At 43.1% G+C, this 20,705-nt stretch overlaps 2 protein-coding genes across 3 annotated transcripts in view; one reads left to right on the top strand and one right to left on the bottom strand.

The window, feature by feature from the left end:
* Nucleotides 1-20,705, top strand: part of LOC306832794 (E3 ubiquitin-protein ligase SH3RF3-like) — a 294,881-nt gene that overhangs the window by 223,635 nt on the left and 50,541 nt on the right. The window lies entirely within an intron of this gene.
* The window catches only part of LOC306832804 (polyprenol dehydrogenase-like), a 51,178-nt gene that overhangs the window by 14,741 nt on the left and 15,732 nt on the right, over nt 1-20,705 (bottom strand). For both annotated transcript variants that reach the window (XM_079357787.1, XM_079357786.1), the window contains exon 3: nt 10,147-10,215. In XM_079357787.1, coding sequence (XP_079213913.1) covers nt 10,147-10,215 — 69 coding nt within the window. The remainder of the gene's footprint in view (nt 1-10,146; nt 10,216-20,705) is intronic.

The following is a 20,705-nucleotide window of genomic DNA, read 5'->3' as shown; positions in this document are numbered from 1 at the left end:
CTTGTTCTCTTCCTCTCTTCTCCTTCGTTTACTTTTGCAATAAATAAAAGTAAAGATGTTCATCTCTCCTTTCCCGAGGATGACCTTCCAAATCCACAGGACTGCAGAGTCACTTCTAATCTTTAGCAGCAAATTGAAACCCCATCTCTTATAGAGAGTCTTTTAAATTGCTCCTCCACACTACATCCTCCACTGCATGCCTATTGCAGACTTTAATTTACTTTCCTGACATTCCTCTAAAGGAAAAAAAAAAAAAAAAAGAGCAAATTCTCAGAATGTGAAAATACCACACGTTGGGTTGGCAACGTTTCTATTTGTTATCTTAAAGTTGAACGCCCAAAAAATTGATTCGGCCCTGGCCTCAAGAACAATCACTCCTCATCATTCCTTATCAAAAATGTATGCAGAGTCAAACTATTCCGAATACAACAGAGATGTATTGTATAAAGTTATTTTTGCAACAATGAGGGGTTAAGGTGTTTCTTTTCTGTTCTTTTCAAACATGACTGCTTTATTGTTGACTCGGTCTTAAACGCACCTTCAAATGCACCACACACTGGGAGTCAAGTCCAATTTATTCCCTTTCCTCCCCTGTCATTGCTGGATGAAAAGCTTGTCATAAAAAAAAAAAAGGTGCACAGACACAATACAGAAAAAGTCACAATGTCAAGAAAAACTCCCCACCCCCACTCCGTGAGTCCAGAAAGTCTGTCGAGGGTCCAATGTGGCGGACAAAGACAGGACGGGGACTGAAAGAGCAGCAGATGGAGGAAGCTCGATGGAGCTGATAGGGAAAACGGCCGCCATGACAGATGAGAGTGCAGCCATCCCAGATGGAGGTCTGATAGCAGCGTTATCTCTGTGCCATTGCCACTCACCTCCTGATGAGTGTGTGTGTGTGTGTGTGTGTGTGTGTGTGTGTGTGTGTGTGTGTGTGTGTGTTCGCGAAACAGAAAAGGCAAAAACAAGCAAGTTTAAGACCCACAATTGTCAGAGTGTGCATTCCTTGATACCAGTAAGTAAATGTGTGTGCGCTGGACATAAGACATTTGTGTGTGTGCATGCGTCTTCCGTCCTCTTGAGTGAGCTCCCTCGGGGCCGAGTCCTTTCAGACAGGTCGGTCATATCAAGAAAGCCCACTGAGAATGAAATGTCATCGATCGGTCACTGGCCTGCTGCTGCCAGCCCTCAATAAGACCCACCATGTTCTGTAGAGCTTGACATCCACAGCTCAATTTCCAAACGCGCTGACTTTCTTTGTGTCCTGGAGGAGTTATTCAAAAGTAACGACAGGAGCTGTGCGTTTAGAGAAAGCATACTGTTTAAGACCTGAGAGTCCGCTCATATTCTCCATGTATGATTTTAGCTCTCTGATATTTTCAGTCGCATGTTAAGTTGAATGCAGCATGAACTACAGTGAAAAAAATATATATATATATATTTCCAAGGTTGAAAAGTCGATTTGAGTCTTTTATTTTTATGTTTAAGGTGCAAATGGCTTTAATAAAAGAACTTCTGTGGACATTTCTGTAGGAAGCCATCTGATTAGATTCCTCCTCTCTAGATCTTTGTCGGTGTTGATGTCACTCTCAGCTGAAGGTTACTTTAAACAAAAGTGTCTGCGAAAGGAAACTGTAGCATCATGACGCCGTTTCAATCACAGGTGTCGTATTAAAGAAACTTCAATTTTTAATTCTAATGTGGACACGGATTGAGTGAAAATGTATAAATGGGCAGTTTTCCTTTCAGACATTCTTTTCATAATGCCGTTTTGAAATGGTCTAAAACCCTCTTTTTTCCCCACATCTTATGTATTCTGTTCAGTAACATAAAGCTTTACAGTTATTCCTCTTTTTTTAGCGTCAGGACTGTTTAACAGCCGACATTTTTGGGCTCGTCCCTCTCAAAGAAACAGGACGCCGACAGTAAAAATCCACTTAACTTGGCGATTAGAAAACGTTTCCCTCTCGCACAGTAGGAACACAAGGTGCCTCTGAATGGACTGGAAGAAATGCCTTATATCCTAATTAATCATTGATTTGAGCTACTCCTACATCATGCTGTTAAAAAAAAAAGCACCAAAGCGGTAACACAATGATTGGTGAGTGAGTGACATTTACTTGCTTCACTTTCAGGTTCACTTACTGTGCAGACTGACTCACTGTCACACTGGCATGGTTAACTGGGACACTGTGAGTAGACGGAGGCATCGCCTACCTTTACCTCGACAATGAGTCTGAATGTCGGCTATTGTCACTGAAAGGTGAAGGTGCCATTTTCCTGTTATTGTTCTGCATCACTGCTTTACTGTTGACAACAAAACAACGTTTCCACATAGCTTTTTGGTATTTCTTCCAAACAAAGACACTTGAATGCACCACATTCCACATTCATGACTTTGGATGGCTTGAATGGGGGCAAAGGTCAAAGGATGGAAGAGCGACGATTTCTAACTCCGCTTTAAAGATTAAAGACTGTCAAATTCCCTCTCAGCTTTTCCTCTCCTCTGCGAAAAAAACAAAACTCCATCTTCACATCTCAGTGTGTTCCTCTTTATGGAAAAGGACAAGAGTTCAACTATCAGGGATGGACGGGAGAACGAGCCTGACCGACCGGGATTCAAACAAGCAACGTCCTCACTGAGGCGACAGCGTTAGCAACTGCAACCCTGCGTAGCTCTAACAACAGAAGTAACTGAAGGAGAACTTATTGTTTCAGGCTTCAAGAGATGAATTCAGCTTATACGTGAAAACATCCTCCTACTGTTATGAAAGGAAACCCCCCCCAAAAAAAAGGTCTGATTTGAATAAACTTTTTGTGCCCAAGTGTGTCATAGGTCAAGGACACCTCTGCTATGCGTCTTTTTTTTTCTTTTTTTTGAAGTGTGTCCTCTTGTGTTTTATTAAAGCTCCTCTGCCGAGAACAGTTGTGATAATAGAGGAGGAAAAAGTGCACTTTGAAGTTCTCCTCCCAGCAAGACTTAAGCATGCAACAGTGAACATCCATGGAAAAAAAAAAAAGATCTCACTTTGACATACTCTGCCACACAGATTGCCCTGGAATATCATAACAAGCGAAAGCACAGTCTGTGAGGACAGCAGGTGATTAATATGTAAGTCGGTTAATGCCCGTGGCTCAAAGTCACATCTCGTAGAGCGAGAGTTCACTTTGTGGCCTTCATGCTGTGGCATCTTCCTTTGCTCTATTTTGAGACTTTGGCAGAAAATGTTTTCACGTTAAAAAGGAGCAATAACTTTAAAAAAAAAAAACTGTTGATGGAGGCCGACTGCCTCCTTTACTATAAATGCCTTCCTTCTCACCTGGCGTTAGCGCGCGTCCTGCGGGACACTGCAGTAGACGTAATTAAACTGGATTCTCTGTGAACACATCAAACGTCTCACTTGCTTGCAAAAGAAACATCTCGGATGCATCCTCACATCCTTTTACGGTCAACTTCTTCAAATCTGAGACTGGAGCGTTGTCGAACGTAAAGTGACGAAACCGATGGAAACACGAGAACGTGAAGTCAAGAAGTCATCTCGCTTTTTTTTTAAGCCTCCTGTCTTTGGATGACATCCTGCTTTCACCCTCCCCCCTCCGTCTAAATAAAGAGTGAGAACACAAAAGGATGGAATGGATTGTCCCCTCTAAAACCACCTCTAAAGGGTGAAAGGAAAGCACTGTATAAATAGTTTCCCTTGGAGCTGTCTGATAAACAACTCAGTGATATCCAAGAATATTACGTCTGGGCATGGTGCCAGTGTTTTTTTTTTTATAAATTTTTTCCACCTGATGTGGGAGAGAGGATTCAAGTTGGTGACCCAGTCAACCTCAGCTTACAGTATTAAAGAGATGATACTCTCCTGAGTCAAAAGTCACACGGCTGGAATGTGAAACTGTGTAAAGGTCTACTGTGAAGCTGTCTTACAAACACTATATATGTAAATATGGAGAGAAGATTTACAATCATAGTTTGGAACAGCTGCATGCTCACTTTAATTAAAAAAAAAGAAAAAAAGTAGACATTTGACACAAGGAGAACGTCAGCTGTTCCACATTTTAAACCTTTTTTTTTTTCTTACAGGAAAAACACTCCACGGGTTACCTTACCAAACACCAATTAGTCCCATCATTCAAAGCTAATAGCCTGTGTGTGTGCGCTAATTGCTGAACACTTCCACCTGAAACTGCACAATTCAATTAGCAATCACCTGAACTCAGAGTGCACATGTGAACGCAAGACGTGCATCCAATCAGATCCCGCGGAAATCACAGCTTCCAGAACAATAAACAGGAGTCAGGTTTGCTTGTTGGTGTTCACAACAATGGAGAGGAAGAAGAACAGGGTGTTAGAGGGAGAGGAAGAGAAGAAAGAGAAAAAGGCAGATGAGAGACGGGAATGGGAGGAAGAGAACGCAGAGGAAAAGGGGGCGCATCCTTGTATCTTAAGTTAATTAAAGACACCTGAGTCTCATTCCCTCCAACCTCAGGTGCATGGAGAGAACAAACAGACGACAGATGTCCTTTCCTTCGTGAGGTCACATGAAGCAACAAGCGTTTGTGACGACTGCGTCATCTGATCCCTGCCGGATCAAGTGTCAACTCTAATAATACTAATTAAAAAAAAAAAACCCACACGATAAAAACAGTTTAATCTCTGTACGTTACCTGTTAAACCAAAACCCTGAACATGAAGGACAACCTGCAGTTTACTGTGTCCTGATGAAAAGCATGGCACAATGCTTCATGCTTGGATTTGGCTTCTGCGTGTGCTTTGACAGTCAGGGCCCTCGTATCAGGAGCTGCGTTTTGCAATGGTGGAAAAAAAGCACATATAGGAACGTGCAATAACGTCTATGAATACTCTTTTATAAATGTTACTCTAAATGTTGACGGTTTGGTGTGAGAGAGCGTCAATAACACAACAGCAGAAGAGATCAGCTGGATATCCGAAATCAGACACACACTGTGTGCGTTAAGCTGACAAAGACCTCCACCTACACCAACACACACGCGCACAGGTTGCCCTGATTCACGCTGTTAATCTGGGCCTTTGGTTTGAGGCTAAGAAGTGTAACTTTCAAATACACCATGACTAAAGTTAGTGGACCGAACTTTCTGCCTGTGGCTAAACAACAGAAATACCCCTCCATTTGCATACTTGCACAATGTTTTAAGCCTCATTAACTCACACCCACTTGAAGTCTGAAGTCATTTGCATTTTTCTTCACGATTACATGTGAGGATTTCGAGGCAAGGCGCCTCAAGTACATCAAGGGTGACACCAAATGGACCCAAAAATCCCCGTTCATGTTTACAAACACACACAAAAAAATGTCTACTGTAATCTAGATCTACAAAGTATTGAATATAAATCCCATTGCAACAGGTATTTTATTCTAGAATAAATGTATTATTATTAAAAACCCTAAGGGGAAATCCCCACATACATGCAGTGGGTGATTTGTATGAAGATTTCTTTCACTTCATACTATTATCATGGATGTTCTTTTTTCATGCCATCCTCCCACTTTACCACTCGTAGTTTGGCCCTCTGCCAGCCGACCTGACACCAACATGGAAGGAGAACGGGTGACTGGGAGAGTTGAGACGGGTCGGGCTGCAGACTTTTTTGACTGTCTTTTGGAAGAGTTACCGACTCAGCTTTGAGGACCTCACAGTGTGTCACAATAGTGTTTCGTGTCATTTTACACTTCGATCAATTAGCAAATGTTTGCTTGATCAAATTGCTGGAGGTTAAACACAGGGCTGGGAAAAGAACCTCAAACCGGTGTAGGTACCAGATCGACTCGGGGTCCTGCGCCTGCTCGTGACGTCACACAAATTTACACTACCCACGATCACAGAGTGTTTCTGATTGGTTGAGGTTGCTGTTACCGTGGTAATATTTCCCACCCCTCTGTGCCGTATGTTTGCGAACCTTGACTCGAACAGAGAAGTCTTGCTAGCAGGCTAGTTAGTTAGCTAACACAAAATGCGCTAATAAACTTGTCATACTGCTGTAAATGTAGTTTATATTTTACAGGACAAGATAGTACAACACTCGTGTAAACAGTATACACAGTTTAAAAACAAAAGTTACTTTCAAAAAAAAAAAAAAAAAACACGATATAATTCGCAAAGGATTGTGGGATGGGTAGTTCCTTGACTAAGGATGAAAATCATGAAAACAGCCTTGTACTGTTTTTTAATGCCGTCTAGGTGTTGAATTAATTATATTATAGTTGTAGTATAGTATAACTCAAAGACCCAAAAAACTGTATAAACTCAAATTTTGTGTGACGTCACTAGCAGGCGCAGAACGCCGATCTGTTAGCCCGAGCCGATCTGGTCATCTTGCCCATGTTGATTATTTCGACTATTTTTAGTCACGTGACGACACGTCAGCAGACAGCTATAAGCTCAATGAGTAGGTCTATTTCAGTGTCAGACTTATTGATAAGTGTCTGACATGATTTCTACTATTTAATATTTGATGGACTCCGGGAAACAAATGCTACTTGTCCTGTGACACAGTTTTACAGTTGTTGCAAACCAACAGAGTACAAAGAAAGTTTTTATCACCATTCAAATGACGCAAATACTCTTCCTAACCCTGACCCTAACCCTATCTAACAAAACAATTAACGATGAAACCTTTAAAACCAAAGAAGCTCTAAAAATGTCCACTGGTCCCCAGTTTAAAAATGATGCCCTGCAGCCCGCGTGTCTATTATAAGCTGTTTCCTGTTTCTTATAACAGACAATGTGCAAACACCAGGAAGGATGCCAAAGGGCGTTAGACAGAGATGTTTAAAGCTCCTGCCTCACATACTAATGAGAATCCATTACCGTCTTATTCAAACAAATCGGAACACACACACACACACACACACACATCAACACATTGTCATTCAGTGCACAAGCATCTGGCTACAGACACCCCCCTTGTCCCCTATGCCTCAGCGCCTGCCAATTACAAAAGAAGTAATCAATTCCACCACGGCCTCGTCCAGGGAAATCGACTTCAATGACACCAGCTACACGGCCGCTGTCTCTGTACCTGACAGCCACTTACACACAAGCAGGGAGCAGCCACCACGGCTCTCTGCTGCAAAGCTATGAAAGACCAACTGAGACTTTCTTTCCCATCAAACAGTGCTTCATTCAGCATCATACATGACCTGTGGTCAGCACAGCCACTGAGAATGAATGGAGTACTAACACATACGCTTAGAGCAGGTTTATTATCTGATAATAAGTAGTTTACTCAGCGGAGTGTGACCTCTCAGACACGTCTTTTAATTAAACAGTACATTCAATTCACTCAGTGGGATCTCGTCATTTAAAAGGGGATATGCTGATGATATCTTTTGGAGTGACTAAGTAATTAATCAACCACAAAAAAAAACAACAACAACCAGAGCCAACAAAGCAAAAACTTGAGGATTGCATGAATGAACGGTTCCTCCTCCAGACTACACGTTCGTTCTCTCTGTTTGTCATTTCAATGACGAGACAAGGCCATGAAATATTTAGGAGAGGAGAAATACGGTATTTAAAAAAAAAAAAAAAAAAAAAAGCGAGGCTTGGACAAGCAATAAAAACATGTTTGTTTTTAAGTATGAACGCGAAAGAGAGAACTTGTAAATTCTTCTTTAGATTTGTTTAAGTCGTGTCTTGGGTAAAATTAATAAATGAAGGTGGAAGAACAAGCAACCAGGGAGCAGTTGGCTGATTTTTGAGAGATTTGTGGAGAACATAAAAACTGCTGCTGGCATTAAACTTGGATGCATTCCTCTTTGTCACATTTTCTAATGAAGCTGATGCATAACCTCTTGTTATCTTAATTGGTGCTAATGTCAAGTGATTTAAAAACGAAGCTATTGTTTTTGCATTTTAAGCCATTAAAAGCTGGGTTAGGGTGATCTGGAAACTATCAGCTACTAAAATTCCAAGCAACATATAAAAAAAAGTTCAGTTTTTTTGTATTGGTTTTAGTTCTGCAATTATTTAAATCAAATTGAACCTGAAGATAAAAAAACGTATTCCTTCTTTTCCATAGGGTCAGTGTTCTGTGTCATCGAGTCGTGAGCGCTTTCTTTCCCCACACGGGTTACAGAGTATTTGGGTCTCGCCTGCGTCTCATTTGAAAGCTTGTTCTGTCACAAGGGCGAGCGTGGACATTCTGCCCGTTTCACCTGGTGTCGGAGAGATTCGTCCAACGGTCTGTAGATCTCTTCACGTCGTGTGAAAAATCGTCTTCCTTTCTTTTCACTAAGAAACGATGACGCACCTCTGGGGGGATGGACGCGCTGGCATATCCATGCAGCTTGTGTTAGCCTCACAGCTCCTGTACTGATCAGAGTGACGGAGCAGCAGCAGCTTTTTTCCCCCCCCCATTTCTGAAAGTTTTAAAAGTCGCACCAGAAGGCGGAACTAGTGCGTCTCAGACACAACCGAGCGCTGTTGCTTTAATTGCCAGACACTTAGTGTCACAGGCGCGCGCTCTGATTTTTCATCCGCGCCTCGAGTGTTTTGCTCTTTTAGCCGTACGTTACAAGCTCTGACCTCAGCCGAACAGATAAGTGAGCTACAAGCCTCGTCTGTGTGTTCATGCTCATCTGGTGTTGTGCCCTAACCCTGTTTTTGTTCCCAAGGTCAGTGAGCTGTCTGATAGCTGCCCCACAGTGGAGCTGCTTGTTTTTTTTTTTCCAACCCCCCCGGACTTTGTTAAGGAGATCGGGAGGCAGCTAAATATACTCGGTCCCATTCGAGCTTCGCGCATCTATTTGGACAGGACTAAGGGAGGGGTTTAGAGGAAGCAGACAGCTTTCTGTGTCCTTTGTCACAGATGGTGAGTCCTGTCCACTGGATAGTGGAAGAAATATGGGCTCATTTCACTGGAGCGATGGCCACCTCATGGACCCTGTTTAAGGGCATTTCAGTGAATGATATATGCACTGCTGCCAGTTAGACGACCCCCCCCCCCCCCCCCACGCACACACACACACACATTTATTTGGTTTTACTGTCTGGATGTGACAGAGCCATCAGTGGTGCACTCTGTCCTTCGTGCTTGTTCTTCTAAATTACGTGCGTGTCCTTGGGGAGGGTTTGTGGACTTTGGATGAAATAGGCTATATCTTCAATCGTGAGGTTTGAAGGAGATTAGTTTAGTCCCCAGGGTAACCCTAGTTCTCTGAAACCTGAGGAAAGTATCTCACAGCAGCGGCCTCCTGCGTGCGTTGTACAGCAGGTGGAAGAAATACAGTCCACAATGCCGAGTGAGAGACGGTGACGGTTACAAAGGTGGGCGACCAAGAACGTCACTCTGTCCACCTGACAGACAGAGCTTCAGTGATTGGCCGAGCCAGATGGCACTTTTGCAGACCCTGACAACCGAAGGTTTTTCTACTTTAACTGTAGTCGTTGTCATACGCGATAAAAAGTGAAGAGAGCACACGTTTCAGATTGTCTTGTTGATTAAAAAATGAAAATCTCAAATCTCCGAATGACCACGAACACATCCGCCAACTAGCAGTCCTTGTTCGGACTCAAGGCTGTTTTCTGCAGTTAAGAATAAGTTATGGGGTCTCCTGGTCGGGAGGCGATTGTTGAATTTATGGTTCTGTGAAGGTCAGCCGAATCAATTACTCAACATAGGAGTTACAGAGAACACTGTAAGCTTTAGTCAATGAAGTAATAAATCTCTGGGCTGTTATCATTTGTCTCCCCCCGCCCCCCCCCCCCCCCATCTCCATCACCACCTCCCTCTCGTCGTTCTTCTCCCCTTTTATATTCGCCCATTTGTCATGTTCTTCTCCTCCCCTCTGCTCCTATAGCCTTTCCTCTCACCTCCTCCTTCCTTACAGTGCATCGACACCCCTGACATTGTACGGCCAGCATTAAAGCGCTGCGTGTCTGTGTGTGTGTGTGTGTGTCTGTGTGTGTGTGTGTGTGTGTGTTACCTGCGAGTGTGCAATTATGTGCGTTTGTCGAGTAAAGACTGTAGAAACAAGCCTGCGGGACGCGCTGCTTCCGCTCTGCCCTTTACCTTCCAACACTGGCAAACAAAAAACAAGTACACACACGCACGTGTTTGCGTGTCATTTGCGTGTTCTCCGACATGTTTGCTAAAGCTACCTTTGGCCTCTTTGTACTCTTCACAGATCTTCTCGACGGCTGCCAGACCCTCCTGCTCATTCCTCCCACCTGAAAGAGAAGGACAAACACACAGATTTAGACAATGGCTGACGACGCCTTGGAGGCTTCGAATAAAATATCACTGATTTCCTTTCATCTCTCTAAAAAACACATTTCCAAGAAGAGTTCTGAATATATGTGAAGAGTTCCTCAAACTATTGAGCCCTTCAGGGAGCGCTCGAGAATATGCTTTCAAAGACCGTAGCATACTTACAAAATATCTTTCATCATGCCTTCAATTATGTATAAGATGTGGGGAAAAAAAAAAAAGTACGCCTGCTGATAAATAACATTCAGACTCGTGCAATCCAGGAGAAGGAGCTTTACTTCTCACTGTGTCATTCTGGAGCTTGTCCAGTCGCCCACAGCGATGTGAACTCAGAAGAGCAGGAACAAGAAATAAGAGACCAATTATCAGCTGAGGGGACGAGAAGGAGTTCCACTCAGTTAGTAAAGAAAGATAAAGTGCAGGGTTAATAAGTTTCAAGTTTGAAAATGGTTTAATTTCACACAGGTTGGTGTTACGGAAACAGCACTTGCACTAGATGCACTGCACGACACTGTCAAGGTTCAACTGAGCTCATGGAAGACACAGTCCTCCACTCTGACTCACACACACAGGCCTTCAGTTCGGAGGAAATGTCTACACATAAATAAAACCCAGCCTGTCCGAGGTTCAAAAAAAAAAAAAAAAACGAAATAAAAGGTGAAAATATAAAGGCCCAGGCACATCTTGGCCAAAAAGTTGCACACCGCAGTCCGGTTGTTACGAGATACGAGAAGACCATATTCACGCCGCTGTCATGCATCACTCGTATTAGACGTGGCCTACAAGTCGAACAGAAGAGGCTGCAGGTGACAAATCAGTAGAAACCGCACTTATGGTTGAAAGCAGCGGCAGGCTCAAGGGCCGTTCCAAAACCTGCGTCCACAGATACGAGAAACCTCAAAGAGATTCTTCTCACCGCGACAGAGCCAGACACACCGCAAAAACTAGAGCGACGACCGCTCGCCGCCGACGATCGGCTTGGTGTGTCGAAGGGAAAAAAGACACGCAGGCAAAAAGAGGACCAAAGAGCTTGTCCGTGGGAGAGGAGTCTTTATTGCTTACAGTGTAAGAAGATCACTAACTAAGAGAAAGTAACAGGAAGTATTGAAGTGGGAGCCATTAAAGGAGCTATTTGAATTCTCTAAAGGCCAAGGAGAGGAGCTTCAGTGATTCTCTTCATTACCTCAGGAAACACGGCACCAATCTTCAGAGAAATCATCTTTACATGGAAGGGAGATCACGATGTCTTAACAGTTCTTGGGGGTCTCCTTTATAAAAGGTTTGGACATACAATCAATAACTTTGTTCATTTCACTTCCAACCTTCAATAAATCAAACTCGAGCAGAATCTTCAGAGGTTCAGATCGAGGTTTTTCAAAGGTCATCCTGGACCGCCTCCATGAGTCGTCCCTTTCTGCTGTTTAATTCGGCGTGATTGCGCTGCTGCTTTTCCTGCCGCCTCGTGATGATTTCATCCAGGTAAAGGAACGGAAGGGAGACAGAGAGGCAACGGTCACTTTTGGTGTGAAACTACGGACCGTTCGGTGGCCACAAACACGGGGCACCGAGCTATACGCTTCCTGCCTGCGATTTAGCAAAGACCATTAATTGATAAAGGGACGGGTCAATCAACGGAACAATAGTTCACAACGCAAACTCATTCACACAAATAGTCCACTCTCATTTTTCAGTCTGCGCACACACACACATACACACAGACACACTAATCTTGGATTAACACAGAGGCCTTTTCAAGGGCACAGCATCATTTACCTTGATGCACTGAGGCTAAGGATGCAGCTCAGACTCACCGGGGTCACACAGAAACGCACTGGGGATGCAACAGCTCTCCATAGAATGCGTAGTGTTCCTCTCCAAATTGGCTGTTTGCGTGTGCCCGTGAGTCCATGTGCTGGGGTGAGGAAAAAGTCATTGCCGCGACTAAGCATCCAATCGCTTCGTGCTAAAGTTTGGGGAAGCGGACAGCACGTTACTTTCACACGGCGAGCAGTGAGAAGAGGCGGCGGAATCAGGAAGCGCCGCCATCTTCTAAATCAGTGGCGTGGGGACGCGTCGGGTTTTACGAGTATTACGATGAAGGAAGACGTCTCGCCTGTTAAAAAAAGAAGAGGACGAAAAAGACGAAGCAGCGTTTGAAACAAAGAGACCAAACACAATGAAAAATCTGTGTGAAAGTCAGGGGGAAAATAAAATACGTGAAAACTGAAATGTCTTCCTTTTCCTGCAGCGTGTCAACACGTCACTCCAAACCTGGGACCAAAACAAGCTGAATTTATTGTTGCATCCCTAAAGTGCAAAACAAAAACCAAAAGAGAATGAAAAGTGAGATTTCAAGGCGTGTCAGATGGGCGTGGGGGGGGGGGGGGACTGAGAAATCTAGATTGTTATCCTCTGAGACTTCAAAAAGATTGAAAATTTCTAACACGTCTCAGAGATAAGCGGAATAGATCCTGAAGTTTGTGTTTATTCAATAATAGACTTGGAATCATGAATGCAGAATCGTTTGAATCGAAAAGGACACCCAAAGATTCCCAGCCCTCAGTCAGATGGTTTCTCCTCAACAGGCTTCTCTGCTTATGGACCACGAGTCACTTTGAACACTGCATATCATTCCAAACACATTTCTGCACAAACTGCTTTGGGTAAAAGCTCTCCGTTAAATAGCCACTGATTAAAAATATGCCCTCCGGTATCAATTTGCCTACAAAATATTTTTGGAAAAATGTGTCCCAATTAAATTAGTGAAATAATCTTGTTACAGCTGAACAAGTGGATAGTGACAGAGTAGGAGAATGAGAATAAACACTGCATATAAAGCCACCTGCAATAAGTCAAATGTTAATCTTATGTTTGAGTGAGTAATAAAGAGCTGGAGACACGAGAAACATAATCATTCATTCTATCTGATTGATTTCCCCCTGAACAACTTGAGATTTAAGGCTTGGAAACATTATCTCGTCAAACAGCCATTTATCAATCAATGTAAAAAGTGTGTTTGTTTTTTAGGGGCATTTTAAGCCTTTATTTGATAGGACAATGGATGATGTAGGAAATGGAGTGAGAGAGAGCGGGGAATGACGTGGGAAAGGAGCCACAGGTCAGACTGGAACCCCGGCTACATGTATCTGCTGAGAGGATCGTGGCCCCTGAACATGTGGCGAGACCTAACTGCTGGGCTGAGAGAAGCCCCACTAAGTACTTCTGAGCTGCATCTTCATTCACAGTGCAGGATGCCTGGGAATCAGTATAGGTTTTAGATTTAGACATGATGGTTGCAAAGGTCCTATAGCTCAGAGAGAATTCATGCATGCATGGCAACATGTTAAAAAAAAAAGTACACTTTGTTTCATAATTATTGAAAGGAAAAATGTTTGGCTGTACAAAAAAAAAAGTTCTAAGGTCTGTGGCAACATAAAGGGGGAGAACAAGAACAGAATATTCAACTGAAAAACAAGTCAAAAAGATTTAAGCTGCATGGGGGAACAGCAGCCTGAAAACTCCTCTAAAAAGGAGGTCATATTAACTTCATCAGGTCTGCGATGTAACACACCTGAATTTAAAAATGTGCTACGTAGATAGAATTTGGTTCATTTTTAAACAGTTTTCCGCCTGCCACCAGTCTTTATGCTAAGCTAAGCTACACGTTCTGACTCTGGCTCTCCTCTTGATGTTCCATCTTCAATGTCGCAAGGATCAATTACCATGTCCTCCAGCATGCCTTCAATTCCCAACGCAAACAATACAATGGATCAGATCAGTTGACATACGCATCAACTTTAAACCTGCTGTCATTTATATTGACAGCAACGCGTCAATATCGCTCGGTGGGTAGAGAAGATGCTCCATGTACATATAGGTTATAGTCTTCGTCTCACTTGTAACAGGATGGACTCTTCGTCCTGATACTATTTGGTGCATGTCATAACCCTCTCTCTCTCTCTCACTTCTCTAAAACTGTGCTATCAAATAAAAGCAAAAATCCGCTCAAACTATATTTAAAAAAATCTAGCAGGATATGGGTCTAGCTTTGAGAGCCATGTCATGAGAGTGGGAATGTAATTAAATGACAGATTTTGGAACATAAGGAACAGCTCGACGAAGTGACGAAACAAAGAACCTCCAGAGTCCCAGCCTTTTGGCCTTCAAATCCGATTTGTTTGATGATCTTTTTTTTTTTTTTTAAGCCGTGCTTCATTTCGCCTGGAGAGAGACTGAGAATGAGAAGCGTCTCATTAAAGTTGAGACAGGTTATGTGTGTTACTACATGTACTGTGCATGCTTGTTGTCAGAAAATAAATAGAATGCCAGGCCCTGGGATTAATGTTCTGCTATCTATAACTGTATGATCAGGGAGTGCCGATAGCTCCAGGCTGCCAGCTCGTTATTATTCAGACAGGGGAGAACATGCTGATGGATTTAGATGCAAAATGTTTTCTGTGGATTTTTCTGCGAAAAAACATAAACAGATGGAGAGTCGTTCCCTGACGTGCCTCAGGTTTGTTCATGAGTTAGAATTCCTTTTTGCAGAATGAATGCATATGTATAAGAGCTCATGCATTAAAAATTATACATTACAGTTTGCTTTTTTACCAAATGGCATGATGAGAATTCGTAAAGGTTCGGGTCGGCGTAAAAAAAAAACCACTTATGGGGGCCATGTGCGCCCTGCTGCCAAGTCTTGGGCTGGCACCAAGCGGCAACACCCGCTCTTGAAAATGAAACCAGTGTAGAGAATAATCCTGGAGTTCGTCGAGTCTCCAGGAACACCAGAAGTCACATACAGACAACAGGCAAAAAAAACACAAAAAAACAACGTTTTCCAGCCTTGAGCAAAGTTATCTTCATCACTGGAACACGCTGTACGGGGGTGAATTTTTTAAAAGACTAATTTTTCATTTTATCCAGTAAGGCGCAGAGCTGACATGATTGACAGGTGGGCAAAACGTAACTGCTTAAACCCCGCCTCGGCTCTAAGCTAGTCGTTAGGTTGACTGAAAGTTAGGCTGAGTCAGCATTTCCATCATGGAGGCTTGAGCCCCCTGCTGTGACAGACGACTGAAGTCACTCAGGCGTTGTCGTTGACCCCAGGCAGGAAGGCGGCCATTTTGGATCCCTGAAGTGACTTATTGCACATTTCTCAGGGTAAAACTAATAGATATACTTCCTGGTTTATGTACTCACAACAACAATATGACTGACTATTCAGGGATACGTTTCAAATTTTGCCTCCACAGACATTATCTTCAGTTGCAGCAGAGGACGAAGATAATCCCTTTTTGAGTTCAATTCATTGAAGCCACACGTCAAAATGTGTAAACCTGATGTAATGACACGTTCTAAAGTCATTAAGTCATTGATTAAATGATTAAAGGTCGCTTCTGTCACTGGCATTAGCTTTCATTACAGATTAGAAGAAATGTTTCGCGTTAGATTGGCACTGATTAGGAAACAGAAAATTGAATTAAAAAATTTGAATTACAAATTGTCTTGCCCTGAAAAAAAAAAAAAGTCTATAAAGCAGAATGGACACTAAAATAATGTCCTTGAAATTAAGGGGGGGACTGTTGTGTCTATGTCTGAAAAGTAAAACTTATTATATGCTCTTAAAGCATTCATATCCTGCGCATTGGTTTATGTGGAAAATTGTAACTATGGCTATTTTTTTTCTGGATAGAATTTTTGTGCATTTACACAAAAGGCAGCGCGCCGATATTGATTTCTTTCTTCTGCATCACACCAGTCCCATGCTCTTCTATTAAACTCGACATTGTCGTGTTTCTTTTTCGATTTTTTCACCCTAAAAAAGTTTTTTGTTTTAAACATCCAAGTAAATTGTCAAACACAAACATCAAACGTTCCAAAAGTCATCATTTTCATTCAAAAGGTTAGCGGCTCAAACAACGCTCGCTCTTCACACAAGTACTCTGCTGCTCCTCTAAGCTGAAATATGCAGCAGCTCCATCAGCAAAGAGGGATCCACTCCACCATCAATATTCTCGCTTCATGAATTATCTTCAAAAAAAGTGGACACATCCTCCTGTGGGATAAGACAATAACAGGGTCAGCTCGGGCATGTCTTCATGTACTCAGTCTGTTTGTCCCATTATATGAAGGGCTCAAGTTTCATCGAGGTTCTGATGCAGCAATCCAAGGACACCCTGACATTGACTTCTCAGCGTACACAGAGACTGAACAAAGCAGAGTTTCCTTCAAAGTTTTAAAGCTCGTGAGCTGAATGAAAAATGCAGCGTCACCCTGGAAACCGAGCTTGAAGACATGTTGATGTTCTGGGCACGACTTTTTGGAGCTGTTTGGTACTTGCAGCAGAGGATGACTGTTATGAAAAACAATAACCCCCCCCCCCCCCCCCCCCCCCAAAAAAACCCAAAAAAAAAACCATGCGCTCTGACTTGTCTTTAAATAGGTCAGTATCACTTCTCACAATTATCGGCGACATGTCTTGTGGTGGAAACGGTCTCATTAAAACGTGGAGCACATTGTTCATATTCCTCTCCACCTGAGCTTTCTCTTGTTTCGCTTTTTACTGGGTCTTTATTTTATCTTTTATTCTTTCACAAGTTTCTTTTTTTTTTTAGTTTTAAACCCTTTTATGATTAAAAAAATTATTAAAAATAGATATAATCATGCTGTAAAACAGAAATGAAGTTGTCCAATTACGAGGATAGTCTTCCAAAAATGACTCGGGATGTGTGTAACTCACGATACGCTCACGATTTTCTTTTTTTTTTTCTTTTTTTTTCACAAAATGAGGCTGAAGACACATTATGAGATGAGACTGAAAAAGACTCCTTTCATTTTTTTTCTCACCAAAGCACCTTCTAATCTCTTTTGGCTGTTGCACTCGTTGGGGCAAGCAGGGCTGCCATGACAACGCCTGCTTGTTCCAACAAAGTGAACCATGACACCTTTGAATCGATTTCTAACTGCCTCACGATTAATCTTTACACCCCTAAAAACCACACCCACACACACACACACACACACACACACACACACACACACACTCATCCAAGATGAACATCTGGCAGAGGACTGAAGGAGCATATTTTCTCTGACAGTAATTCATCCTTTTTTATTTTGCTCACTTTAATCTCACTTTAGTCTTTTAATCTGTCAAATGATCTCAGACTTTAAGATGACACATAACACGGAAACTATCCAACATTTCATTTTTTTATGGCCCTGAAACCTCGTAACCTTAAATATTCATCTTCAACAAGAAAAAAGAAAGAAATTAAACATTTGTATGTTTCCATATTAAAAAAAGTTTGATACGCAAGGAAAGAAGCAGGACGGGGCAGGCTGCTGTGTGTATTAAGAAAGAGCAGCACAGTGTGTGTGTGTGTGTGTGTGTGTGTGTGTGTGTGTGTGTGTGTGTGTGTGTGTGTGTGTGTGTGTGTGTGTGTGTGTGTGTGTGTGTGTGTGTGTGTGTGTGTGTGTGTGTGTGTGTGTGTGTGTGTGTGTGTGTGTGTGTGTAAGCACTGTGTCACTGTGGGAAACACTGACGGAGACTACTTTTTACACAACATTACAGCTGGTATTTCGTAAAGGGGTTTTCCTTTGTCAGACCATTCGGCAGGCTTTTCCTCTCCAACGCTATCAACATCTTCAAAGACGGGTCAATGATCTGTGAGAGGAAGTGTATGGCGGTTTGTTCCTATCAATAGTCCTACAATTAACTACAATCATGAGAGGGTTGTAGGATTTCACTCGTGCTTATCGTAACTGCACATGTTCCAAAGCTTTGTGCACAGATTCAACACTTTCATCGACAGAGAGCTGCACAGCTGGGAGAGTGAAATAAAACACAAGTGAGGCACAGAATGTCACTGTCTGCTCGCTCGCTCACTCTCTCTCTCCTCGCTCCAGGTGAGGCTCCGTTCGCTCGGGGGGGAAGTTCTTTTTGACAATCTGAAGGAAGAGACCAGCGCTGGCTATGCCCCTCTTATGGCTGCTCACTTTCATCACCATGACGTAGGTGTAATTAGAAAACACTACTCATGACAAAATGAATCAACTATGGCTCAACAGTCACGAGGCAGTGAGAATCTGAACCGAAAAGTTTCAGCAAGTTTTCTAATCCTATAATTAAAGTCGATCTGTGGACTTCCATGACTTGCTTCCATCATTCTGCGTCTCTGTGTTCCAAGTTAGAAGTGTTGTGGATTGCAATCTCACGCAGGTGCAACAAGTGTGAGGCAAAAACCACACAACCTGTGCATGAACAACTTGTCCTGTGCCTCAGTGGTAGAGTCAGTCCTCTTCCAACCAAAAGGGTTGGGGGTTCAAACCCCCTGGCCTCTGCAGCCACATTTGAAGTGTCCTTGGGCAAAAACAGTGAGTCCCAAATGGCTGTGCTGCACTGACAACAGTGTGTGAGTGTGTGTGATAAGAACGGTTTATAAATGTGCTGTGAATCAGAATTCGAGAAAAAACGCTTTGAGTGATCAGAACAGCTTCATGCGAGTCCATGATCTAGTCACGTGTGTTTCTCCTTGTCCTTGTATGCAGCACATCATGACCATGGAACAATCTGTGAAGGTGGAAGCCGATTTGCCACTTGACTCTCCAGCGCACACATGACAGACGCAGAGAAAGCTCCTTTCGAACCAATGAAACGCTAAAACTAGAACCTTCCTCCGGTAAGAGGCTAAAGTCCAGTTTGCACCCAAGCGGCCCGGTATGGATCAGTACAGTTTTGATCCTGTTTGCGTTTCCACAGCCAACCGTGCCATATTGGGTAGACGCTGTCTGAGCCGGGTGGCGACAGCAGCGTCAGCTACATGATAGCGTCAGATGATAGCAGAGTGACTCGGTGTTACCCGCTAATAAATTCAACAAAGGAGAAAAACGCGACACAGTAAACAAAACCAACATCAATCAACTCGTCTGCTCTGTGCGTTGGCAGGTGGCTCTTTGTTTCAGAGAAGGCCGTGTGCCGCGACGAATAAACAATCCATTTTGTATTTAAACACGGCGGGGTTGTGTTTGCCGCTGTCGTGCGGGAATTGGCGATCCTTTCGACCAATCAACGGACTGCAGGGTTTAGCTCCACCTTTTAGGGATCGGATTGATATTCTTGGCACACCGACAGGGTCCCAAAAAAGTAGCACTGTACAGGTCGGTAATTTGGGAAATCTTTCCCGCCTTTAGTCTGTAGAAATGTCGATGGCGTGCCGTACTGAAACGAACCAAGGCGAGGATCCGATCACGCTCGACGCCAAAAATCCGTTTAATTTGATCAGTGTGAACACAAACGTACTGTTATTGTATCGTGCTGAGTTACCGTACCCGAGTCCGCTTTGAGGAGTTGGTCTCAAACATGGAAGTGGACCGCTAGAAATAAAAAAAAATAAAAAGTTAGAAGGATGGAGCCCGCGAGTCCTTCTAACTTAAACCAACTTATGTGCGTAGCGCCACCTGCTGCATTGGACTGTTAATATACACAAGTGCAGTCGAACACGGAGCCATGTTACTAATGTGAACACAGAGCAGTTGGGGGGGTGAGGGGAGGAAGCACAATAGGAAACGATATGCAAAGAAAACGACACAAAAAAAAAAAAAGAATGAGATTTTTACCCACAACCGAGGCCAGCACAAGACAATGAAAACAACGGAGAATGTGTGAGAAAACAGCGTCCTTGGTGATAAAATATGGCTATTTACAGATTCATCGATGAGCTGGAATGAATGATTCACTTCGCAGCCTTCAGTTGGAGGAGTCAACAAAATAAGGAAACTGAACTGCTCATCACAGACGGAGTCTTGGGCCGTCGTAACATCAGGGAGGCAAACAGGGAGACGTCAGAGGTGTCGGATCAACACGTTGAAGCAAGAGGCTCTTTACAGGAGGGGGGGGGGAGTGATCTGCAGGATGGAGTACAGCACACTGAGAAGCAGACTGAGAGGAACTTGAACAAAGCAGGATCACTATAATATGCAGTAGTCACACTGTGAGTTCATTCAGTGGGCGATACACAGTAAACACGTGCACATGTCGGTATAAAGGATTTAAGCCAATTCCCTTTTAAGACTTGAGGGTTTTGCATGTATCTGCCAAAGTTTACATTATAAAATAATTGATGGAAAAAAATATCAGATCTCGTTGTTTAATTCATAATCCGACATTTGTATTTAAAACCACAGTTTTACAACAGCCTTTAAACAGCGGAGCTCGAGAAGAGTTCGCACCGGCACGCAGCGGAGCATCAAACACATTTTCTGAAGATGAAAACAAAAGTGTTCTGATGTTATTCCAAACCTTGTGACGGATCAGTGGGGCGTCGAGAGGCATCCTGTTGACCGTACGATGCAAAGAAGCGAGGGTCTCTGACACTGGCAGGCTTTAACCCTTTATACGCCAAGTGACTATTTTTGGTAATTCCCACAAACGTTACATATGGCCAAC

The sequence above is a fragment of the Symphodus melops genome, assembly GCF_947650265.1.
Source record: "Symphodus melops genome assembly, chromosome: 12".
Classification (NCBI taxonomy): domain Eukaryota; kingdom Metazoa; phylum Chordata; class Actinopteri; order Labriformes; family Labridae; genus Symphodus; species Symphodus melops.
Note: the sequence above shows the minus strand (reverse complement) of the source record. Positions and strands in the feature narration are given on the sequence as shown.